Below are 20,239 nucleotides of genomic sequence, written 5' to 3' on the forward strand. Positions count from 1 at the left end.
GATGGTTGTGGATGGAAATCCCCGTAAATTCTCAGACCAACAACCATGCCACATTCAAAGTCTCTTCAGTCCCCTTTCTTTCTAATTCTGATGCTCAGTTTGAACTTCAGCAAGTCGTCTTCATCACGCCTATGTGACTACATGCTGCCGTGTGATTGGCTGAATAACAGGAAGTTGAAGTTTGCTAAAAAATGTCATTGCATAAGAGTTTTGGTTCTGTTAAGTTCAGTTTTTGTTAGATTTCTGTTTGTAGCCTTGTTTTATTTCCTGTCTGGTCCTTGGTTTGCAGTGAGTCAAATTCAGGTTGTGGTTTTTGTTTATTTTTTATTATTTGCACTTTGTTCCATTTATCTAAGAAAGTGTTTAATAATAAAAGGAAAGTTTCGTGTTCAATCTGGTTAATTTAACAAGGAAGAAAATCCAGTTGTTTAATTGTCTGAAAGTGAATTCCCATGACTGAAAGCCCCGTGTACTGGTGCCATCTGCTCCTCCTCCTTCCTCCTAATGAGGACTTTGTGGTTCGTTCAAGTAAACACTTCATAATAGTACTCGCTCCGTCCACATGAATGGGGGAAAGCCGCTGGGCGTTAGGCAGAATAGGCACCTTCTGTCCCTGAACGTGAGCTAATGTAGAATTCTACGTCACCAGACGAGATCAAGTGGAAAGTTTTGTCCTCAGCAGTTTTTCCAGAAGAAGAAGCAACTTCTGGTTGTGATTTTTTTTTTTGTTTTGTTGTTTTTTGTTTTGTTTTTTTTCATTAAAGGTGCTGCAAGAGCTTTGCAGGGAAATTGTTGGAAGATGTAAATGCAGACTCCCTCACTCTCATTTAAACTTGGGATGTTCCGATACCATCTTCTACCGATTCTGATACCTGAGTTTATGTTTCTACCGATTCTGAGTACCGATCCGATACCTGTGTTATTTTATTATAGAATAAATTCTATTAAATTTATAATTTAAATACATAACGTATACATATACGTTTATATATGTGTATATATATGTTTGTGTTAATGTTCTGTTTTAAGACATGGGTCATGTATAGCAACACATCTCAGGGTCCCATAGGGCTACAATCTCTGCATAGATCTAAAGATATGTGGTTCGACAACTTGCACATAAGTATCAACGGAAGGGATTAAAGTAATTAGTCATTATGTCACATAGCCCCATAAAAAGGAAAAAAAAATTCTAAATGAACTTAAACATCTTAAATGTGCAGTAGCCTTCATACAAGCCAGCCACCGGCCAGACTCAGGACATGTGAAGCTGAAAGGATCATGCATGTACTTCTGGCCATTCTGCTCTCACACTTTTATTTACATCCATAAACCGCTGAAGGGAAGATTTGTTCATCTGTGGTGTGCCTGTCTTTATTTACGTTTCAAACAAAAGCAGTCCTATTTTGTTCATAAAGATAAGTGAAAGATTCTGATTGGAGGGGACTTTAACTGTGTTGTGTCCATATGGATAAAAAACAACCATCATCTTCACACTTTTGGGGCCCAGCTAGATGTGGGATATGAGGCTCGCTGACATGTGGAGGCATATGCATCCAAGAGGCCGGGTTCATACATTTTACTCAAGTCCACACTCCTCGTATTAGACGATTGATTATTTTTTTGTCCCTAAAAGTTAGACCTACAGAGTTTTGGATGGTAAAATACATAACTTAACCTTAAATGATCATGCTCCAATTAGTTTGGTATAGGACATAGAGAGGTGTATTTATGCAGGTCGCTGACGTTTCAATGTCTCACTGCTAAATAATACTTTTCAGGATTATATAAAGACAGAACTGGCTCAGTATCTTAACTTTATTGATACAAATGATTAATCACCAGTGACTTTGTGGGAGGCAGCCAAAGTTGTTTTGAGGGGAAGGATAATCTCCTTTGCATGGGACAAAAAGAGACTTGGAGAAGCCAAACGGATGGAACTTTAAAGCATAAGAGGCAATTATCTACGAATGATTTAACTCAGCTTAACGAAGCCAGGAGGGCCCTGGGAGACGTGCTCACAGAAAATATCCAGAGAAATGTAAGATTTTTAAAGCAGCGCTACTATGAACATGGGAGTACAGCTAGCAAACTGTTAGCATTTCAGATTAAAAGACAAATAAACCAAAAATCAAAGAGAACGACCCAGAGAAACCGTTCCCACATAAAGCTGATCATATATCAGGAGCTTTGCACCTTTCTATAGAGGGTTATACTTGAATACCGACACATGCACAGATACTGAAACAATAAATGTCTATTTGGAGAAAATTAATTTACCAAAATTGACAGAGGACGACTCTGAGGCTCTACGTCGACCCATTACAAGAGAAGAAATAATGGAGACAATCAAGGGCTGAAAAATGGTAAAAGCCCGGGCTCAGACAGACTTGCTTTTTATGTTATTTACAATTTAAATAACTTGCTCTTTGTGTTATTTATAATTTAATAAATAACTTGTTCTTCCCCTGAGGCCTTAATAGGGGCGAATGCCTCCATCAACACAGGCTTCAAAATTGTGGGGGTGCTCCAACTCCACTACAATGCAGTGGCAATCCTTCCTTCTGTTTGTCTCTTCTCTGCCAATCAGCTGTTGGACATCCAAACCAGCTTTGGATGTCCATCACTTACATCAATCCGAGCTTCAGGTGCGATCGAGCCCTACAATCAGGAACTTGAAGAGCAAGGCCTTGAACTTCACTGGGATCACTTGGTGAGTATCCGTCTTCTGTGTCGAGAGTAAATGGGCCTTAAGTCTAAAACAATATCCACATCAATGTTTACTCAGCAACCACAATCAGCTTCATCTGTTCACCTGCTTGTTAACTTAAATACCCAACCAGCCAATCACACGGCAGCATGTAGTCATGTAGACGTCGTGAAGATGACTTGCTGAAGTTCAATCTGAGCATCAGAATCAGGAAGAAAGGGGACTTATCTGGACCAGGATGCAGCAGAAAACCACACCGGGTGCCTCCTGTCAGCTAAGAACATGAAACTGAGGCTACAATTCACACACACTCACCAACACTGGACAATAGAAGATGGAGAAACGTTGCTGGTCTGATGAGTCTCCATTTCAGCTCCACATTCAGGTGCTAGGCTCAGAATCTGCTGGAAACATCATGAAAACAAGACATCAAAACACCAACACAACACACAAACAACACCTGGGGGGCATGTCATGCGGTGCATATCGGGCGGGGCCACTTAGATGGCCCGGCTCCCGGCTCATTGCGGTCACTGCCCCTCAATTTTAATTGCAAACAACACACACAACATAAACAGTCAGGAGTGGGGTGGGAGAGGGTATTGGGGACCTTTCACACCCCTGTTCCCCGTGGGTGTGGCCGGGGGTGAGCAGGGGAGGTGGTTGCCCCAGGGGCTGGGTCCCGGGATGGCTGGTGGGCTGCTGGGGCTCGCTGTCCTCTGGTCCGCCTGGGGTGTCCCCCATGGGGCATGGTGGGTGGGTTATGTGTGACGTGACTGTGTGATGGTGAGTGCTTGTGGGAACGGCACAGGGGAGGGTGTGAGTGTGGGGTTATATGGGGTGCAGATTGAAGTAGGTGGGGAGTGGGGGGAGGGGGTCGATGGCACCCTGGTTCCCGGGGTGTGCGGCTGGAACATCGGGGTGTGTGCTGGACTACGCCGGGTGGCTGTCTGGGGGGGCCTGGTCCTCCTAGGCATGTTGCGGGCCCTCTGCCTTTGGGGGGTGGGGCAGCCACCTCTGGGCTCCTGGGGCCCAGGGCCCTTCGCTTGGGCTGTCCTGGGTGGCCGGTCCCTGCCAGGCCCGGCGGCTGCCGATCTTGGCCCACTGGGACCTGTGCTCTAAGACCGTGGGGGGCTCTTGCTGGGGCTCTCCTCTGCCGCCATTCGGGTGGGGCTGGAGTCGTCTTCATGGTGGGGTAGCTTGGGTTGGTGCTCCGAGGCTACTGCTGAGGGCCCGGGTCTCTGGGCTGCTCTGGTCTGCCTCTGACCTCCGTAGAGGCGTGGTCACATTTGCACGATCTCACTCACCACTCTTCATCACTGATCACTCCTTATTCCTCATGCTATGCATGCTGTCACAGTCACTGAGTTGTCCAGTGGGTTTATATACTATGAGATAATTCTTTTTTTTATTTTTCCTGTGAGTTAGTATCTGGTCACTGTTATGCTACTTTCATGATATGTCTTTTTGATTTGGTTATTATTTAAAAACTCTTAATGACTAGCAGCTCTGGGTTTTTTTTTTTTTTTTGTTTGTTTTGTTTTTTTTGTTTTTTGTGTGTTTTTCTGTTTTTGTTTTTGTAAAAGTTGTAGGAAATTTTCTGGTGTGTTCATGTACAGGTGTAACAGTTTATTGTGTGGTGATGGTGTGGATTGAAGGGTCGTTTCCTTCTGTCTGTGATCTTTTTGTCTCCTTTCTTCTTTCCCTTTTGCTCTTTTTGCTATTTTCCATCTTTTTCTGTCCCCTCCGGTCAGGTCCAGCAAGATTACATAGATTCCGTGATTCAAAGTAAATAAATAATTAAATGAATCAGATTATCAAGAGGAGCCTTACCCATAGGCCTCCCCTTGGCAGAGCAAATTTGTTCAGCACGATACAGCAACCAGATTATTATGCTGCTATGATGCTGGACAGGACAAGTTAAAAAAAAAAAAAAAAAAAAAAAAGAAAACATGGATCCATCCTGCCTTGGGTCAACGCTTCAGGCGGCTGCTGGTGTAATGGTGGGGGGTGGATTTTCTTAGCACACAGTGAATCTTTCTTTAAAATCTTTTCCTCTGCAGATATGAGGCTTCATCTGTGACGCAGAGACGATGATGATGAGGTTAAATCTGAAATGTTCTAAAGACTTAATGCTGAAACTCATCTCATCTGGATGAGTTGCCTGTAAACCTGGTAAAATGTTGTAACAACAAAGCATAGATGCCGGGGCCCTGGTCCAGTTTAAACCCTGATCGCACATACTAGGTCTGTAGTTGTTTGTTTCAAGTCATAGTGGAGTGAAAGTGTCGGCCCAGTGGTTGCTCGTTCACAGCGGTGCATGGCTGTGCCTCACACACTGCACGGCAGAGTGTTTGTCAGAGAGGAAACATTCCTCAGCTTCAGACGTGGACCAGTTCACAAAGTCCTGACAGCCCCTGGGGTCCTGCATATCTCAGTCCAGCACACCAGCCTACCAGGTGGAGGCTGCAGCAGAAACCAAGTCCAGACCCTCAGTCACACCAAACAGGGTTGGAAAGATTTTCAGGTCAGAATGGTCCGAGGGGTGTTTGGGGTGTTTTTGGACATAACCCTGCTCTTTCTGATGGCATGCTCTGCAAGCGGCTTGTTGCTGATGGATCAGCGTAGAGATGCAGAGGACGACCAAGGGCTCAACAAAGCTATTCTGGAAATGCTGCATATCAATAAAGTGTCAGCAAGTCATCAGGCCAAAGCGCATCCTTACATGAGGAGGATTTATCAGCATCTGGACTCACTGGAGGCTCAAGACTTTGGAAGATCAGATGGGATGCTGGTGCAAAGCTTTCGAAGTGTTGATGGTAAGAATTTGAGAACAGTTGTATCTTTTTAAAAGCAGTGATCACTGTGTTTATTTTAAAGACCTAGCATGAGTGAAGTTTAAAAGTGGCCTGGTTACTGGTGGAAAAGCTTGTTCTAAGGGTTTAAGAGACCCCAGCCCCTTCCCATGGAGGGGAATAGGAAGTCAGGTGACTGATAAGAGTCAAACACTCCAACTAAAATAAATTAATCCAGTATTCAGAGAGCCAGAAAACTGTAACATATTCTGTATTTTATTATTTGGATCACTCAGCTCCACGTCCCGCCCCACAAGGATGGATCTGGTTTAACATCAGCAGCCTGAACCCGTCTATGCTGGGCGCAGAGCTGGTTCTGTTCAGGAAAACCCTCCACCCCCTTCCCCTCAGCGTGACCGTCACCCTGCACAGCGTCATCGCGTCGCAGGAAAGTCTGAAAGAAAGTCCGGCCCTGGAGGAGAGACAGCTGACTCTGGATCAGCGACCCTCGTCTGGGTACGACGTGTTCGACGTGTCCGGCGTTCTGGCTGCGAAGCCTCTGGAGGTGCTGGGCTTCCAGCTGCGCTATACAGACGAGAGTGGGAGTCTGGTCCTGCACGAGGCTCTGACACAGAGTCTGTACTGCCTTGACAGGAGCTCTCTAAGTGACCCTCTACTGGTGTTTTACCAGGCTAATCCTCTCCAGCTTTAACATGTCTCTGCTCAGTTCAAACCACACATGAAGCTTGTTTTAGTTTTTCTGCTCTTTTTCCTCATTGCAATTCTACTTCCCAGAAAGTTTGGATGATATGGGCATGCAGCCGCTAATCTTTCATTTCTTTTGACGGATTTTATTGCAGACGGTGTAAACTACACACATTTCATGTTGAGAATCATCTGCTTCATTTCATTAACAAATAAACATTTCAGACCTGCAACACGTTCCAAGTTAAGACTAGCAATGAGGTTAAAAAGAAAACACCAAGCTGGGATCATTAGAACTAAATCTACAGCTGCTTTCTACACATGTTAATATAGAAATCTTTGTGTTTGATGGATTATTTTTTCTCCTCAGTAATACAAGCTGATGTTGTATTAGACGCAGTTTAAAGCCTGATTAGTCATATTTGCAACCAGGTAGAACTGGTGATGATGTTTCTGTGGAATGAGAAGCTAAATGAATGATTAGTACCTCCCAAAAAACATGACCAACCCCCCCATCCTCCTGTTGGTGTTGGTTGGTGTTCAGTCTGGTTCGCAGTTTCCTGGTGGATTGGATGATTGAAGGCTTCCACAGTTAAAAGGAAAAATTTCTAAGTCATCTTCTTCTTCTTGTTCTCTGGGTGGGTCACATGTGAGCTATACAGCTCAACACTGTTCCCCCTGTGGTTTTCAGTGGTACAACAAATTTTTCTCCGTTATGGTACACAACCACAAAGCCCCGAAAACAGATTAAATTACCTCCGTAAAGGACGCAGAAGCCGGACGAAATGCTCTATATGTGTATTTGGCGTATAGCAGGAATGGGCTTTTAAGGTGCACAAGTGAAAGGATGAAGATAATAATACTAGTAAAAAAAAGTTTCCAGTTTACCAGACTCCAGCTCATTCCCATGTGGTTTCACTGTGCACCTCCACCTCCACATCAGCGTGTTTCAAGTCTCATATGGAGGTTGTGCTGGAAGAAGGGAGGAAGAAGGAGGGGTCCGATTTATCTGTACACCTCACTGATGTAGGCTAATTAAAGTCAATCAGGCCACAAACGTCTTCCAAATAAATGGTATTTCATTTACTTGTAGAGTCACACATGTTGTTAGTATTATTTGTAGGTTATGTGAAATGGAAAGGGGAGAAATAATCAACCAAACACCAATTTTCTTATTTTTTGTGCTACGTTTTAGTTGGCGTGCAAGCAGAAATAGAAAGAAAAGTAGTTAGTGAGGATCTAACTGATAAAAACGGCTAATATATATTCATTAGCAAAAAAAAAAAAAAAAAAAAAAGGATGAATCAATCAATTAAGAAGACTGAGCGCTCGATTCATCACAGATAGTTTTATCTAGTCCACTAATAATCAGATGGACGTTATTATTGTTGTTATACCTGGACAGGTAAATAAAGAATGGATGAAGTACCGGCTGGGTACGCATTTTTTTGTGTTTTCATAAGAAAAACCAGGACCACACTGAGACCTCCTCCCCCTCCAGCCTGTCTGGTTCCTGCGGTCAGGATGAGGTCTGGACTCTGACTGGACAGGTTTCTCCATCAGTAAGTGGTGACTGCCCCTTACTGGACCCAGTCTATAACTGCAACCCGGTGGGACGCAACAATGGGTTTTCAATTCAATTCAATTCAATTCAATTCACTTGGGGGGGGGGGGGGGGGGGGGGGGGGGGGGGGGGCAGTGTTCAGTAATCTCACAGCCTGAGGATACAGGCTGTTGGCCAGTCTGGATGTTCTGGGCCTTTATGGCCCTGTACCTTCTCCCTGAGGGCAGCAGGTGGAAAAGCTGATGAGCAGGGTGGTGCTGGTCCCCCCAGGATGTTACGGCGCTCTTCCCAAACAGCGAGTGGGATAGATGGTGCTGATCTCTGGGAGAGTCGTCCCAATGATTCTTCCTGCTGTTTTCACCACCCGCTGAAGTGCCTGCTGGTCAGACCTTAGTGCAGTGTGAGTGCTCCAAGAAGAGATTATACAACTTTCACATCTATTTACTAGTTTAGAATTCTGGAAGTAGATACAGTTAAAATACACAAATGAGTAAGTATACACCTTTTCCCATTAAATTTAATGGTAATATGTCTCTCTCTCTCTCTCTCTCTACATATATATATATATATATATATATATATATATATATATATATATATATATATATATATAGAATAGAAATACTTTATTATTATTATTATTATATTCTATTCTATATATATGTGTGTGTTATTATTTGACAATTAAAATTAAGTAATATTAATATTTGTTTATTACAATTTTCAAAATCACTATTATTACTGTTGCGGTGAAAACACAGGAAGTACTGCGGAAATCTTGTGATGTGATTGGTTCCCATCTCTGTCAGTCAAGTGTTCTTTCAGCCAATCATCGACGACCATCTCCAACAGCGTCACCGCCTCTCATGGGCGCAAATTACCCGGAGTAGCGGAGGAAGCGTCCTTGATATTTTTAACGCCCCAGCTAATGTAGGCTTCTGTACTTTTTACCGCAGTGTCAGTGAGCGCGAGCGTCGGTCTTCCACCATGTTAGGACGCGGGTCTGAAGCGGAAACCGTGTGAGCGGACCGAGAGAAATGCATCCCCGGAGCGCTGAACCTGTTTCCCTTCCGGTCCCAGCACAAAGCCTTTGAAGCAGGCCGTGTTTCTCCTCACACCGACTCGCCGATGATGCTCAAACATGTCGGGGAATCATTACAAAGGCCAAGGAAGTCAGCTGCTGCATCAAATACTTCATTTTCGGTTTCAACATCTTGTTTTGGGTAAGAGCTTTTGGTTTGTTTACTTATTTTTTATGCGCGCTCTCTTTAGGAGCCCTTAGGTTCATTGTGTAGGTTCAGGAGGGAGGCCCCAATCATCATCATCATCTTCATCGGACCGTTATCTGCAACCTTCCTGACGGGTCATATCGCTTCATTCCGGCTGTTAGCGTCCAGTAATGTCCGGATAAAAGCAGCTGCAGCGGAGCGCGCTGCACAGCTAATCGGCTTTTTGTGCTGCAGTGTAATGACAGCTCAGGCCAGGCTTCATGCAGCTGACACATCCAGAACACACACGTAACACACACTACACAGCGTACCCTTCATCATAACACACACCGTAACAAACACCACACAGTGTACCCAGCATCATAACACACACCGTAACACACACCACACAGTGTACCCAGCATCATAACACACACCGTAACACACACCGTACCCAGCATCCATCATAACACACACCGTACACAGCATCATAACACACACCATACCCAGTATCATAACACACACCGTACTCTGCATCATAACACACACCATACACAGCATTATAACACACACCGTACCCAGCCTCCATCATAACACACCGTACCCAGCATCATAACACACACCGTACGCATCACCACAACACACACCATACACAGCATCATAACACACCACGGTGCCCTGCACCATAATACACCACATCGTACCCAGCATCATAACACACACCTTACCCTGCATCATAATACAACACCTTACCCTGCACCATAACACACACCATACACAGCATCATAACACACACCGTACCCAGCATCATAACACACACCGTACGCATCACCACAACACACACCATACACAGCATCATAACACACACGGTGCCCTGCACCATAATACACACATCGTACCCAGCAGCATAACACACACCTTACCCTGCATCATAATACACACCTTACCCTGCACCATAACACACACCGTACCCTGCATCATAACACACATCATACCCTGCACCATAACACACACCATACACAGCATCATAACACCGCCGTCCCCAGCCTCCATCATAACACACACCGTACCCAGCATCATAACACACACCGTACGCAGCACCACAACACACACCGTACCCTGCATCATAACACACACCGTACCGTGCACCATAACACACACCATACACAGCATCACAACACAACACCATACCTGTATCATAACACACACCGTACCCTGCATCATAACACACATCATACCCTGCACCATAACACACACCATACACAGCATCATAACACACGCCGTACCCAGCCTCCATCATAACACACACCGTACCCAGTATCATAACACACACCGTACCCAGTATAACACACACCGTCCCCAGTATCAATCATAAACACACGCTGTACCTGCATCCATCTTAACGCACACCACACCCAGTATCATAACACACACCGTACCCTTCATCTTTTCATGGATTTCACCATCATCTCTATTTCACTCTCCATCATGACATAAGCTGATGAAAACTGTGATGTCACACTTGAACATCCCTTTTTTTCCGTTCTGGCGTCACAGAAAACCGGCGCACTAACTTCTATCTCAGCTCCATCTCTTCTGTCCCAGCTCCATCTGTTCTGTCCCAGCTCCATCTCATCTGTTCCAGCTACATCTCTTCGGTCCCAGCTCCATCTCTTCTGTCCCAGCTCCATCTCTTCTGTTCCAGCTACATGTCTTCTCCATTCTATCCCAGCACCATCTCTGCTGTCCCAGCTACATCTATTCTCTCTTCTATCCCAGCTCCATCTCTTCTATCCCAGCTCCATCTCTTCTGTTCCAGCTCCATCTTTTCTCCATTCTATCCCAGCTCCATCTCTTCTGTTCCAGCTACATCTATTCTCTCTTCTATCCCAGCTCCATCTCTTCTGTTCCAGCTCCATCTCTTCATTCTATCCCAGCTCCATCTCTTCTGTTCCAGCCACATCTCTTCTCCATTCTATCCCAGCTCCATCTCTTCTGTTCCAGCTACATCTCTTCTCCATTCTATCCCAGCTCCATCTCTTCTGTCTCAGCTCCATCTCTTCTGTCCCAGCTCCATCTCTTCTATTCCAGCTACATCTCTTCTCTATTCTATCCCAGCTCCATCTCTTCTGTCTCTGCACCATCTCTTCTGTTCCAGCTACATCTCTTCTCTGTTCTATCCCAGTTCCATCTCTTTTGTTCCAGCTTTATCTCTTCTGTCCCAGCTCCATCTCTTCTGTTCCAGCTTTATCCCTTCTGTCCCGGGTCCATCTCTTCTGTTCCAGCTACATCTCTTCTGTCCCAGCTCTATCTCTTCTGTTCCAGCTCCATCTCTTCTGTTCCAGCTACATCTCTTCTCCATTCTATCCCAGCTCCATCTCTTCTGTTCCAGCCACATCTCTTCTCCATTCTATCCCAGCTCCATCTCTTCTGTTCCAGCTACATCTCTTCTCCATTCTATCCCAGCTCCATCTCTTCTGTCTCAGCTCCATCTCTTCTGTCCCAGCTCCATCTCTTCTATTCCAGCTACATCTCTTCTCCATTCTATCCCAGCTCCATCTCTTCTGTCTCAGCTCCATCTCTTCTGTCCCAGCTCCATCTCTTCTATTCCAGCTACATCTCTTCTCTATTCTATCCCAGCTCCAACTCTGCTGTCCCAGCTACATCTATTCTCTCTTCTATCCCAGCTACATCTCTTCTGTTCCAGCTCAATCTCTTCTGTCCCAGCTCCATCTCTTCTGTTCCAGCTACATCTCTTCTCCATTCTATTCCAGCTCCATCTCTTCTGTCCCAGCTCCATCTCTTCTATTCCAGCTACATCTCTTCTCTGTTCTATCCCAGCTTCATCTCTGCTGTCCCAGCTACATCTATTCTCTCTTCTATCCCAGCTATATTTCTTCTGTTCCAGCTAGGGCTGGGCGATATGGCCAAAAAATAAAATCTCTGATTTTTTATAACGAAATCCGATTTCCGATTTTAATCGATTTTTTTTCCTTTTCTTTTACAAAACATAAACTTATTAAAAACATTCATTTGTTTATATAGATGAATGCTAGGAAAACTAAAGCACATAATGTCATAGCTTTTCCACCATATAAACGATTTCATATCTTACATTGAAATATGCGACACAATGCATCCGTGATCTCTTTCCATCTGGATCCTTATCATACAGGATCCACTGCAGAAATAATTCCCCTGATGAAGGTTGTCTCTTAACTAGGGTTTGTGGGTTAAGTTGATTTCTGCATCTCATAGAGAGCATCATTTCTCACTGCAGTTATACGCACAGCTAAATCCCAGGCGTGAGTGAAGGGTCACTTTACTGAAAATCTGTCAGACAAACAGCGTTCTGGTGTGGAGGAGGGCTAAGTCTGCTGCTAACTAACTATGAAAAAAATCCCGATTTTCAAAAAAATTATCTCCAGAAATGGAAAATTCGATTTATCGATTTATCGATTAATCGCCCAGCCCTAGTTCCAGCTCAATCTCTTCTGTCCCAGCTCCATCTCTTCTGTTCCAGCTACATCTCTTCTCCATTCTAATTCCAGCTCCATCTCTTCTGTTCCAGCTACATCTCTTCTACATTCTATCCCAGCTCCATCTCTTCTGTCTCAGCTCCATCTCTTCTGTCCCAGCCCCATCTCTTCTATTCCAGCTACATCTCTTCTCTATTCTATCCCAGCTCCATCTCTGCTGTCCCAGCTAACATCTATTCTCTCTTCTATCCCAGCTACATCTCTTCTGTCCCAGCTACATCTCTGGCTCCAGGCAGCATACCTGTGGAAACGTGGTATGCTGCTGTAAAATGCTGTTCATTCTTCATATAGCAAGATAAATGATAAGGTTACATATGATATGCAGGTTTAATATGAAGCCTTTTAAACACTCATAATTCATTTTCTTTAACTCGTTCTTGTTTGATGTTTAGGTCATGGTGACCTCTTCTTAGTGGCTTCTTAGATTCTGATAAAACCTGGAATTATGCTGTAAGATTAATGAATGCTTGCATGTGGAGAGTCGTCCTGTTTTAAACATCCAGAGGTTTTCCTCTCAAGAACACTGACAGCATGTAATCTGGACATCTTCCCAGTAATAAGAAGTGACTGGTGTTTTGCAGCTGCTGGGCATGGCCTTAGTTGGAGTTGGACTGTGGGCATGGAGTGAAAAGGTGAGCACTTTTTTTATATTTATTAGGTTTATGAGGTGAGGAATTCTCTCTCTGAACGACTCAATGAGCAGGTTAAAGTAACAAGGGGCTGGAGGACCAACTTGAATCACAAAAAGGATTTCTTTTCTTTCTAGTTTCTAGACCTTAAATCAGTACATTTTCCTCCAGATTTCTAGTGTAAACTAATAATGCAGCATTTTCCTGACTTGTGTTCTTCCTCTCCTCTCCAGGGGGTTCTGTCCAACATCTCATCCATCACAGATCTGGGGGGTCTGGACCCAGTCTGGCTCTTCATGGTGGTTGGGGGGGTGATGTTCATCCTGGGCTTCGCTGGGTGCATCGGAGCTCTGCGGGAAAACACATTTCTACTGAAGTTTGTACGTTCCATTCAGTGCTGGGCTGGGATGAATAATCTGAAGGAGGGTCTGACTTCTGTCCTCCTCCTCCTGCAGTTCTCCCCGTGTTTCTGGGAATCATCTTTCTTCTTGGAGCTGACGACGGGAATTCTGGCGTTCGTCTTTAAGGACTGGATAAAAGACCAGCTCAACCTGTTCATCAACAACAACATCCGGGCCTACAGGGACGACATCGACTTACAGAACCTCATCGATTTCACTCAGGAATACGTGAGTAAAAACCATTAACGTGTATAATAATGTGTAGCTTGACATTCCAGTAAATTTTCCTTTTATTTGTTGCGAGTCTGAAATAGACAGTAGACTCAGCAGTGGTGATGTCGTCCCTGTAAAGTGCTAGCTAGCTCTCTGCTCTGTGGTTGCCAGTCCCCTGCGGATCATCAACACCTCATTAACTACCTGTTCTCATGTAAATTAGCTTTCCTCAGGTCTATGTTATAAAATATAATCTTGTACGCCATCTGCGTTTACAGACTCTGACAGCGGAATCAGTCGATCTGTTGTGTTTGAAGTAAAACAGAACACCCGGCAGCAGTCAGGCAGAGCCTGCAGCTGCAGCAGAGACCTGATCTGTTCTGGCCGGACCTGCTTTAGCGCCATAGTAGATGGTTGAGGAAGAAGTATGTCTCCTCTCGGTTGCCGTAGAGAGGAAAGCTTGCACAGGCTGCTGGGATTTGTAGTTAATAAGAGACTGTGTCCCCGGGGAATGGGATGTCCTGTCTCCATCTATTATTTAGTTATAAACTATTCACTTAAGCTCCATTACATTCTCTCCACATCGCCGCCTCCTCAACCGCCGCCGCCGTGCGCGAAGCGTGCATGTGCATGTGTGCGTGGTTGACACGGCAGAGAGGAGGATGCGCAGCATTGAAACAAGCAGGACAGAGCTGCTGGATGGAGGCATGACTCCAGCAAATCATCTGCATCCAGGAAATAAACAAGAAGTCCAGAAGTAAGGCCGATTCCGATATTTGGCAGAAAAAAATTCTGATACTGATTAATTGGCCGATTAATTTAAAAAATATATAATGAATAAATTTACTTCATTTTGCGATGGCGTCATGCTGTTACGTAGCTGAGGCATCTATTGCATCCAGCTGATGCTCCGCCTCTCAGGTGAGTTAACGGTTGCTGTGGAATCACAACCAGATTACAGGTTACAGGACCATATCCGCACCCTAACTGTCCCGTTGGTGGAAAACTTGGCTTTACTGAGGTGGTTAGGTGTGGTAGAGGAAGGGGGGGCTGCAGGAGGAAACTGAATTTGAGCCAGGTGTGTTGGAGCAGGAACTTTGAAAACCTGCAGGATTGTGGCCCTCAACAACCAACGTGGAACACAGCTGGCTTTAGCCTCCAAAATGTTTGTCCTGCTTTTCATACATTTCCCTCAGATGCTACTAACCCTGTTATAGGAGGTGAGCTCGGACCAAACTGGCTGGAGTGGTAGCTAGCAACTGTGATAGAAGTAAACACTGTATCGTTGAGCTAGCATCAGCTAACATGCTAATGGCTAACATACAGTCTGAAGTTTACCTTCATAATTGTGGTTGTAGCTGGAGCATGCAGCTAATTCATCACAATTCCTGAATCATTCCACTCATGTTTTTAACACCTTCAACACCTTGGAAAAAAAACAAACCCTGTTCACAATCTGACACCTGTTTTCTTCCCTTGTGGACACCTTTTGACGTACAATAATTCTGACATATCACACTAATAAATTTACTAAATAAATAGTTTCATGTTTTACTTTTAGTTAAAAGGCAAAATAAAAACTAAAGACTTTTAAGAAGTGAATTTTCTGCCCTTTGTTTCCTGGCTCAGGCTCTTGGATAACTGTTCAGTTCAGTTCAATTCAACTTTATTTGTATGTTGCCACTTCACAACAACATCATCTCAGGGCTTTACAGACAAATGAGTTCAACCCAATTCATAATCAGTAACAGCCTAGTTAAGGAAAACCAACCAGTGGGATACCGTAGCCTACTGGTAGTACTGGGGGGACTGAAGGTGATGGCCTAGTAAATACATCCCATTAAAACTAGGTGGTAAACCACGGTTACTATCAGAGCATTTCTAGGCTGCTGCTCAGTTCAACAAAACGTAGTTCTGTCAAAAACAGATCAGATCATTATTAACTCTAAATCAGGTTAATCGAAGTGTTAATGGAGGGGGGCAGTTCCACTTGGGACGTCTTACTTTCTGGGATTTCTTCTCTAACCTGCTTTTCTCCTCTTCTTCCCTCAGTGGGAGTGCTGCGGTGCATTTGGAGCAGACGACTGGAACCTGAACATCTATTTTAACTGTACTGATGGGAATCCCAGCCGCGAAAAGTGTGGAGTTCCCTTTTCCTGTTGCACCAAGGACCCGGCGGTATGATTCCCTTCTCCCAGACTCTTCCAGAGCTACTTCGGGGGTGCACCAGTGATCATGGCTCCAGATCAGATTCATCATCTGAATTTACTGACTTTGATGCACGTTCTTAGTGTTTTGCTCATCTGCTGCAGAGATATTCCAGCTGGCACCAGATCTTACCGCGTCAGTTTTTCATTTAATCTAGTTGTTGAGGTTTTTCTCGTCTGTATAACGTAACGGTCAGTGATGCTGCTGCACGCTGCTGTAAGTCCAACCAGAGACGGACTTAGTCATAAGATTACTTTTAATGCCAGTGTTACATTAGATTGGTGGTTCCCAAACTGGGCTAGGGTTAGGTTTGCACTGCCAGCAGAACATGGAGAAATTTGTGAAAGTACCAACGGTGATAAATCAAAAACAGATTTCAACTAGCAAAAATAAAGACAAGAAAATAGGATGAGGCATGTCCTGCCCTGGGCTGGACCTGGTAATGCTCAAGTCATGGTACTGAATAACGGTGGTAGTAAAGAGAAATCACAGTCTGCAACTTTTATGTCATGTTTTACAGCTCGGGGATCAAACTCTCGTCCTCGAGGGCCCCCATCCTGCAGGATTTAGTCGCTGCTCCAGCACTGACTGAAATGAACGGATCATTGTGGAGAAGTTTACATTATGCTGTTGGACCCATTCACCTGGTCAATTGTGTTGGAGCAGGCAACAACTAAAACCTGCAGGGTGGCGGCCCTCGAGGACCAGAGTTTGACCCCCCTGCTCTACAGGCTGGTGAGCCGTCCTCCTCAATGACGCCTTGGTCTTTTTTTTTCTAAAACTCCAAAAATCCCCTTAAATCGGTTTGGAAATGATCTTTTGAAAATACAGCAATTAGAAATTAAGTAACGGCGATGCTCCAGGTGGTGGTCTGGATCTCGTCTAGTAGCAGCTGAGTTCCAGGTGGTGGTCTGGATCTCGTCTATTAGCAGCTGAGTTCCAGGTGGTGGTCTGGATCTCGGCTAGTAGCAGCTGAGTTCCAGGTGGTGGTCTGGATCTCGGCTAGTAGCAGCTGAGTTCCAGGTGGTGGTCTGGATCTCGTTCTAGTAGCAGCTGAGTTCCAGGTGGTGGTCTGGATCTCGTCTAGTAGCAGCTGAGTTCCAGGTGGTGGTCTGGATCTCGGCTAGTAGCAGCTGAGTTCCAGGTGGTAGTCTGGATCTCGTCTAGTAGCAGATGAGAAGGACTCCGGCTCGCCTTGATCTGGTTCTGGAATAAGTGGGTACAGATCTGTATCCGGATTAATGGATTAATACGTGTTTTTTATTTGATGACAAGTCAGAATAACTAAAACATTTTTACAGCTGATTGTTTGTGTCTCTAGGAGGATGTGATCAACACTCAGTGTGGATATGACGTTCGAGCAAAACCAGTAAGTAAAACGTCTTTCACTGGAATAGGAGTTATTACTGTGTAATAGTACTTATTACTATGACTTATTACAGCGTAATATGAGTTATTACTGTGTAATAGTACCTATTACTATATAATATGAGTTATTACTGTGTAATAGTCCTTATTACTATATAATCGGAGTTATTACTGTGTAATAGTACCTTATTACTGTGTAATATGAGTTATTACTGTGTAATAGTACCTATTACTGTGTAATATGAGTTATTACTGTGTAATAGTACCTATTACTGTGTAATATGAGTTCTCACTGTGTAATAGTACCTATTACTGTGTAATATGAGTTATTATTGTGTAATAGTACCTATGACTATGAGTTATTACAGTGTAATATGAGTTATCACTGTGTAATAGTACCTATTACTGTGAGTTATTACTGTGTAATAGTACCTATTACTGTGTAATATGAGTTATTATTGTGTAATAGTACCTATTACTATGAGTTATTACAGTGTAATAGGAGTTATTACTGTGTAATAGTACCTATTACTATGAGTTATTACTGTGTAATAGTACCTATTACTATGAGTTATTACAGTGTAATATGAGTTATTACTGTGTGATAGTAATTATTCACTGCTTCTCTAGATCTTTTAGAGCTTTAACTTTTTAAATAGAATCTTTTTCAATGCTGTTAAGGCCCAGACTGGATCCTGTAATGAGACGTAGTCCAGAACCCTCTGTAAAGCGAGTCATGTGGAAGGACTTTTGGGTTTGTGTGTTTATAACCGTGTGGGTGTACCTACTCTGAGGGAAACCTGGTGGTTGTGGTGTTACAGGACTCGGAGCAGAAAGACTACATCAATGTGAAAGGCTTGCGTAGCCACAGTTTGAGAAGTGGCTCCAGGACAACCTCACCTTGGTGGCTGGGATCTTTATAGGAGTGGCTCTCCTGCAGGTGGGTTCCTTCCTTGTGTTGCTGAAAAACACCCGAGTCAGGAAGCATTGTCAAGTCTTTTATCTCATTCCCTGCTTTTTTTTCTTTCATCCACAGATTTTTGGGATTTGTTTAGCCCAAAATTTAGTGAGTGACATCGAGGCTGTTAGGGCGAGCTGGTGAGAAAAACTATTCAGTTTGCACTGTTCTCACAACTATCCTCATTCAGAAAACCTTTGTCCAGGTTTTCACATCATACTTGATTATGATGGACATAAGTAAAATAAATACGTCTCTACAGGAATATTACAATTCCTGATCCCAGGCAAGATATTTACACACGAGTGAGACTGCTTAACTAGAGTCCTGATAAAAAGACCTCATGTTCACAAGTCAGCAGCCTGAATAAGTCATTCTCTTCATCTTAACGAATTAGAGCTACCATCTTGATGCACAAAGTTATTTTATACAGGGAAAATAGATGTACGTGTTTCTGAGATTAAGTCTCAAGAAGCAGCATCATACATGTAACGAAACATCGTCCTTCTGGTCCCTGGATGATACTTGTTTTCCTTGCAAGTTGTGTGTGGTACACACACTCATCTTGTGGCTTGATTGGCTTTAGAAGATCCACTCATTGTCCCAGATGGACGTTTACAGACTCAGGAAGGTGCATGTTGTGCAGAGACCGGGCCTTCAGTAATATCTCTGTTTTTTTTAAAGATATTGTATAAAAAACTGAGAAAAGAAAGAAAAAAAGAAGCATATGGATAAACGAAGTGGAATAAAAACAACAGAGTGATGCATGAAGGTTGTGACATGAATATAGCCCTACTCAGAGTCCAGGTGCTAATATAGGTAATATATAATAAAGCCAATATAATAATATAATAACATAGCTAATCTAGCTAATATATAATAAAGCCAATATAATAATATAATAACATAGCTAATATAATAATATAGCTAATTTAATAATATAATAATATAGCTAATATATACTAATATAATAACATAGCTTAAACTAATAATATAGCCTAATTTAATAATTATAGTCAATATAGCTAATATAATATTAGGGGTGGAACTTTAACACATTAATTACTAATTAATTACCAAAAAAAAAAGGTGTAAATTAATTATTAAATAAATAACTAATTGGGTCGAGCCAATCAGAAGAGAGGCCTTGACCACCAGATAATGATCCTGATTACATAATTCAAACTTGGTTCCATGAAGACTTGGGATGCTGGGTAAATAGCAACTCTGCTCAGGTTTATGTTGAGGAACATTTTTATGTTCCGCACTTTTAGATCCAGTTTGTCTCAGATTGGTGAACCTCCGTCCATCTTTCCCTCTGAGAGACTCTGCCTCTCTGAAATGCTCCTAGTATACCCAGTCATGTTACTGACTGAGATGCAGGCCCGGTTGTTCAAACGTAACCGATCGGGTTGTTCAAAACTTCTGAGTCGGATCCGGATAACTTTGATCCAAGAAAACAGGATTACCCTGGTCCCAGCAGAGGGCAGAATTACAAGGTGGATTTCAGGAAGAACATGCAGTAAAACCTAACAGCTGAGCTTTTTATTTGGTGCAGATGCTTATATTTGCATCTTGCACCTGACTTGTTTAACCGTTACAGGGATAAAGTGGGTGAATAGGCAGAGGCTCCTATTAATCCTAGTCAGCATTGTACAACAAGAATAAAACATGACATCGTCTTGTCCCCATGGAATAAATTCTATAACACACATATATACAGTAATTCCATCAGGTTAGGTTAGGGTTAGGGGTTAGGGTTTTGACAGAAAGCCAGAGGGTTGGGCCTCATTACAGGGCTCAGGTCATCATTAACATCCGCACGGAGAGGGACATTCTGCTTTTTTTTATTTAAGACATTCCTAAATATCCACAACGTAGTTGTTAGTGGATTAGTTTTTATTTGTTATGGCTCTGATGAGAAGTTATAAAATTATACGA

At 43.4% G+C, this 20,239-nt stretch overlaps 2 protein-coding genes across 2 annotated transcripts; both read left to right on the forward strand.

The window, feature by feature from the left end:
- The first annotated feature begins 5,239 nt into the window (after positions 1–5,239).
- LOC121639402 lies at positions 5,240–6,217 on the forward strand. Its single transcript, XM_041984600.1, has 2 exons — positions 5,240–5,529; positions 5,802–6,217. The coding sequence occupies exons 1-2, from the start codon at positions 5,244–5,246 to the stop codon at positions 6,215–6,217; spliced, it is 702 nt and encodes a 233-aa protein (XP_041840534.1). The 5' UTR covers positions 5,240–5,243.
- A 2,385-nt stretch (positions 6,218–8,602) lies between these two features.
- On the forward strand, positions 8,603–18,442 carry tspan5a (tetraspanin 5a). The gene is given in 10 exon segments (XM_041986439.1): positions 8,603–8,939; positions 8,941–8,997; positions 13,103–13,153; positions 13,384–13,530; positions 13,606–13,779; positions 15,817–15,942; positions 17,294–17,341; positions 18,162–18,197; positions 18,200–18,280; positions 18,377–18,442. Coding segments are annotated over 10 exon segments (810 nt in total). The 5' UTR covers positions 8,603–8,915.
- The last annotated feature ends 1,797 nt before the right edge of the window (positions 18,443–20,239 follow it).

The sequence above is a fragment of the Melanotaenia boesemani genome, chromosome 5 (genome assembly GCF_017639745.1).
Source record: "Melanotaenia boesemani isolate fMelBoe1 chromosome 5, fMelBoe1.pri, whole genome shotgun sequence".
NCBI lineage: Eukaryota > Metazoa > Chordata > Actinopteri > Atheriniformes > Melanotaeniidae > Melanotaenia > Melanotaenia boesemani.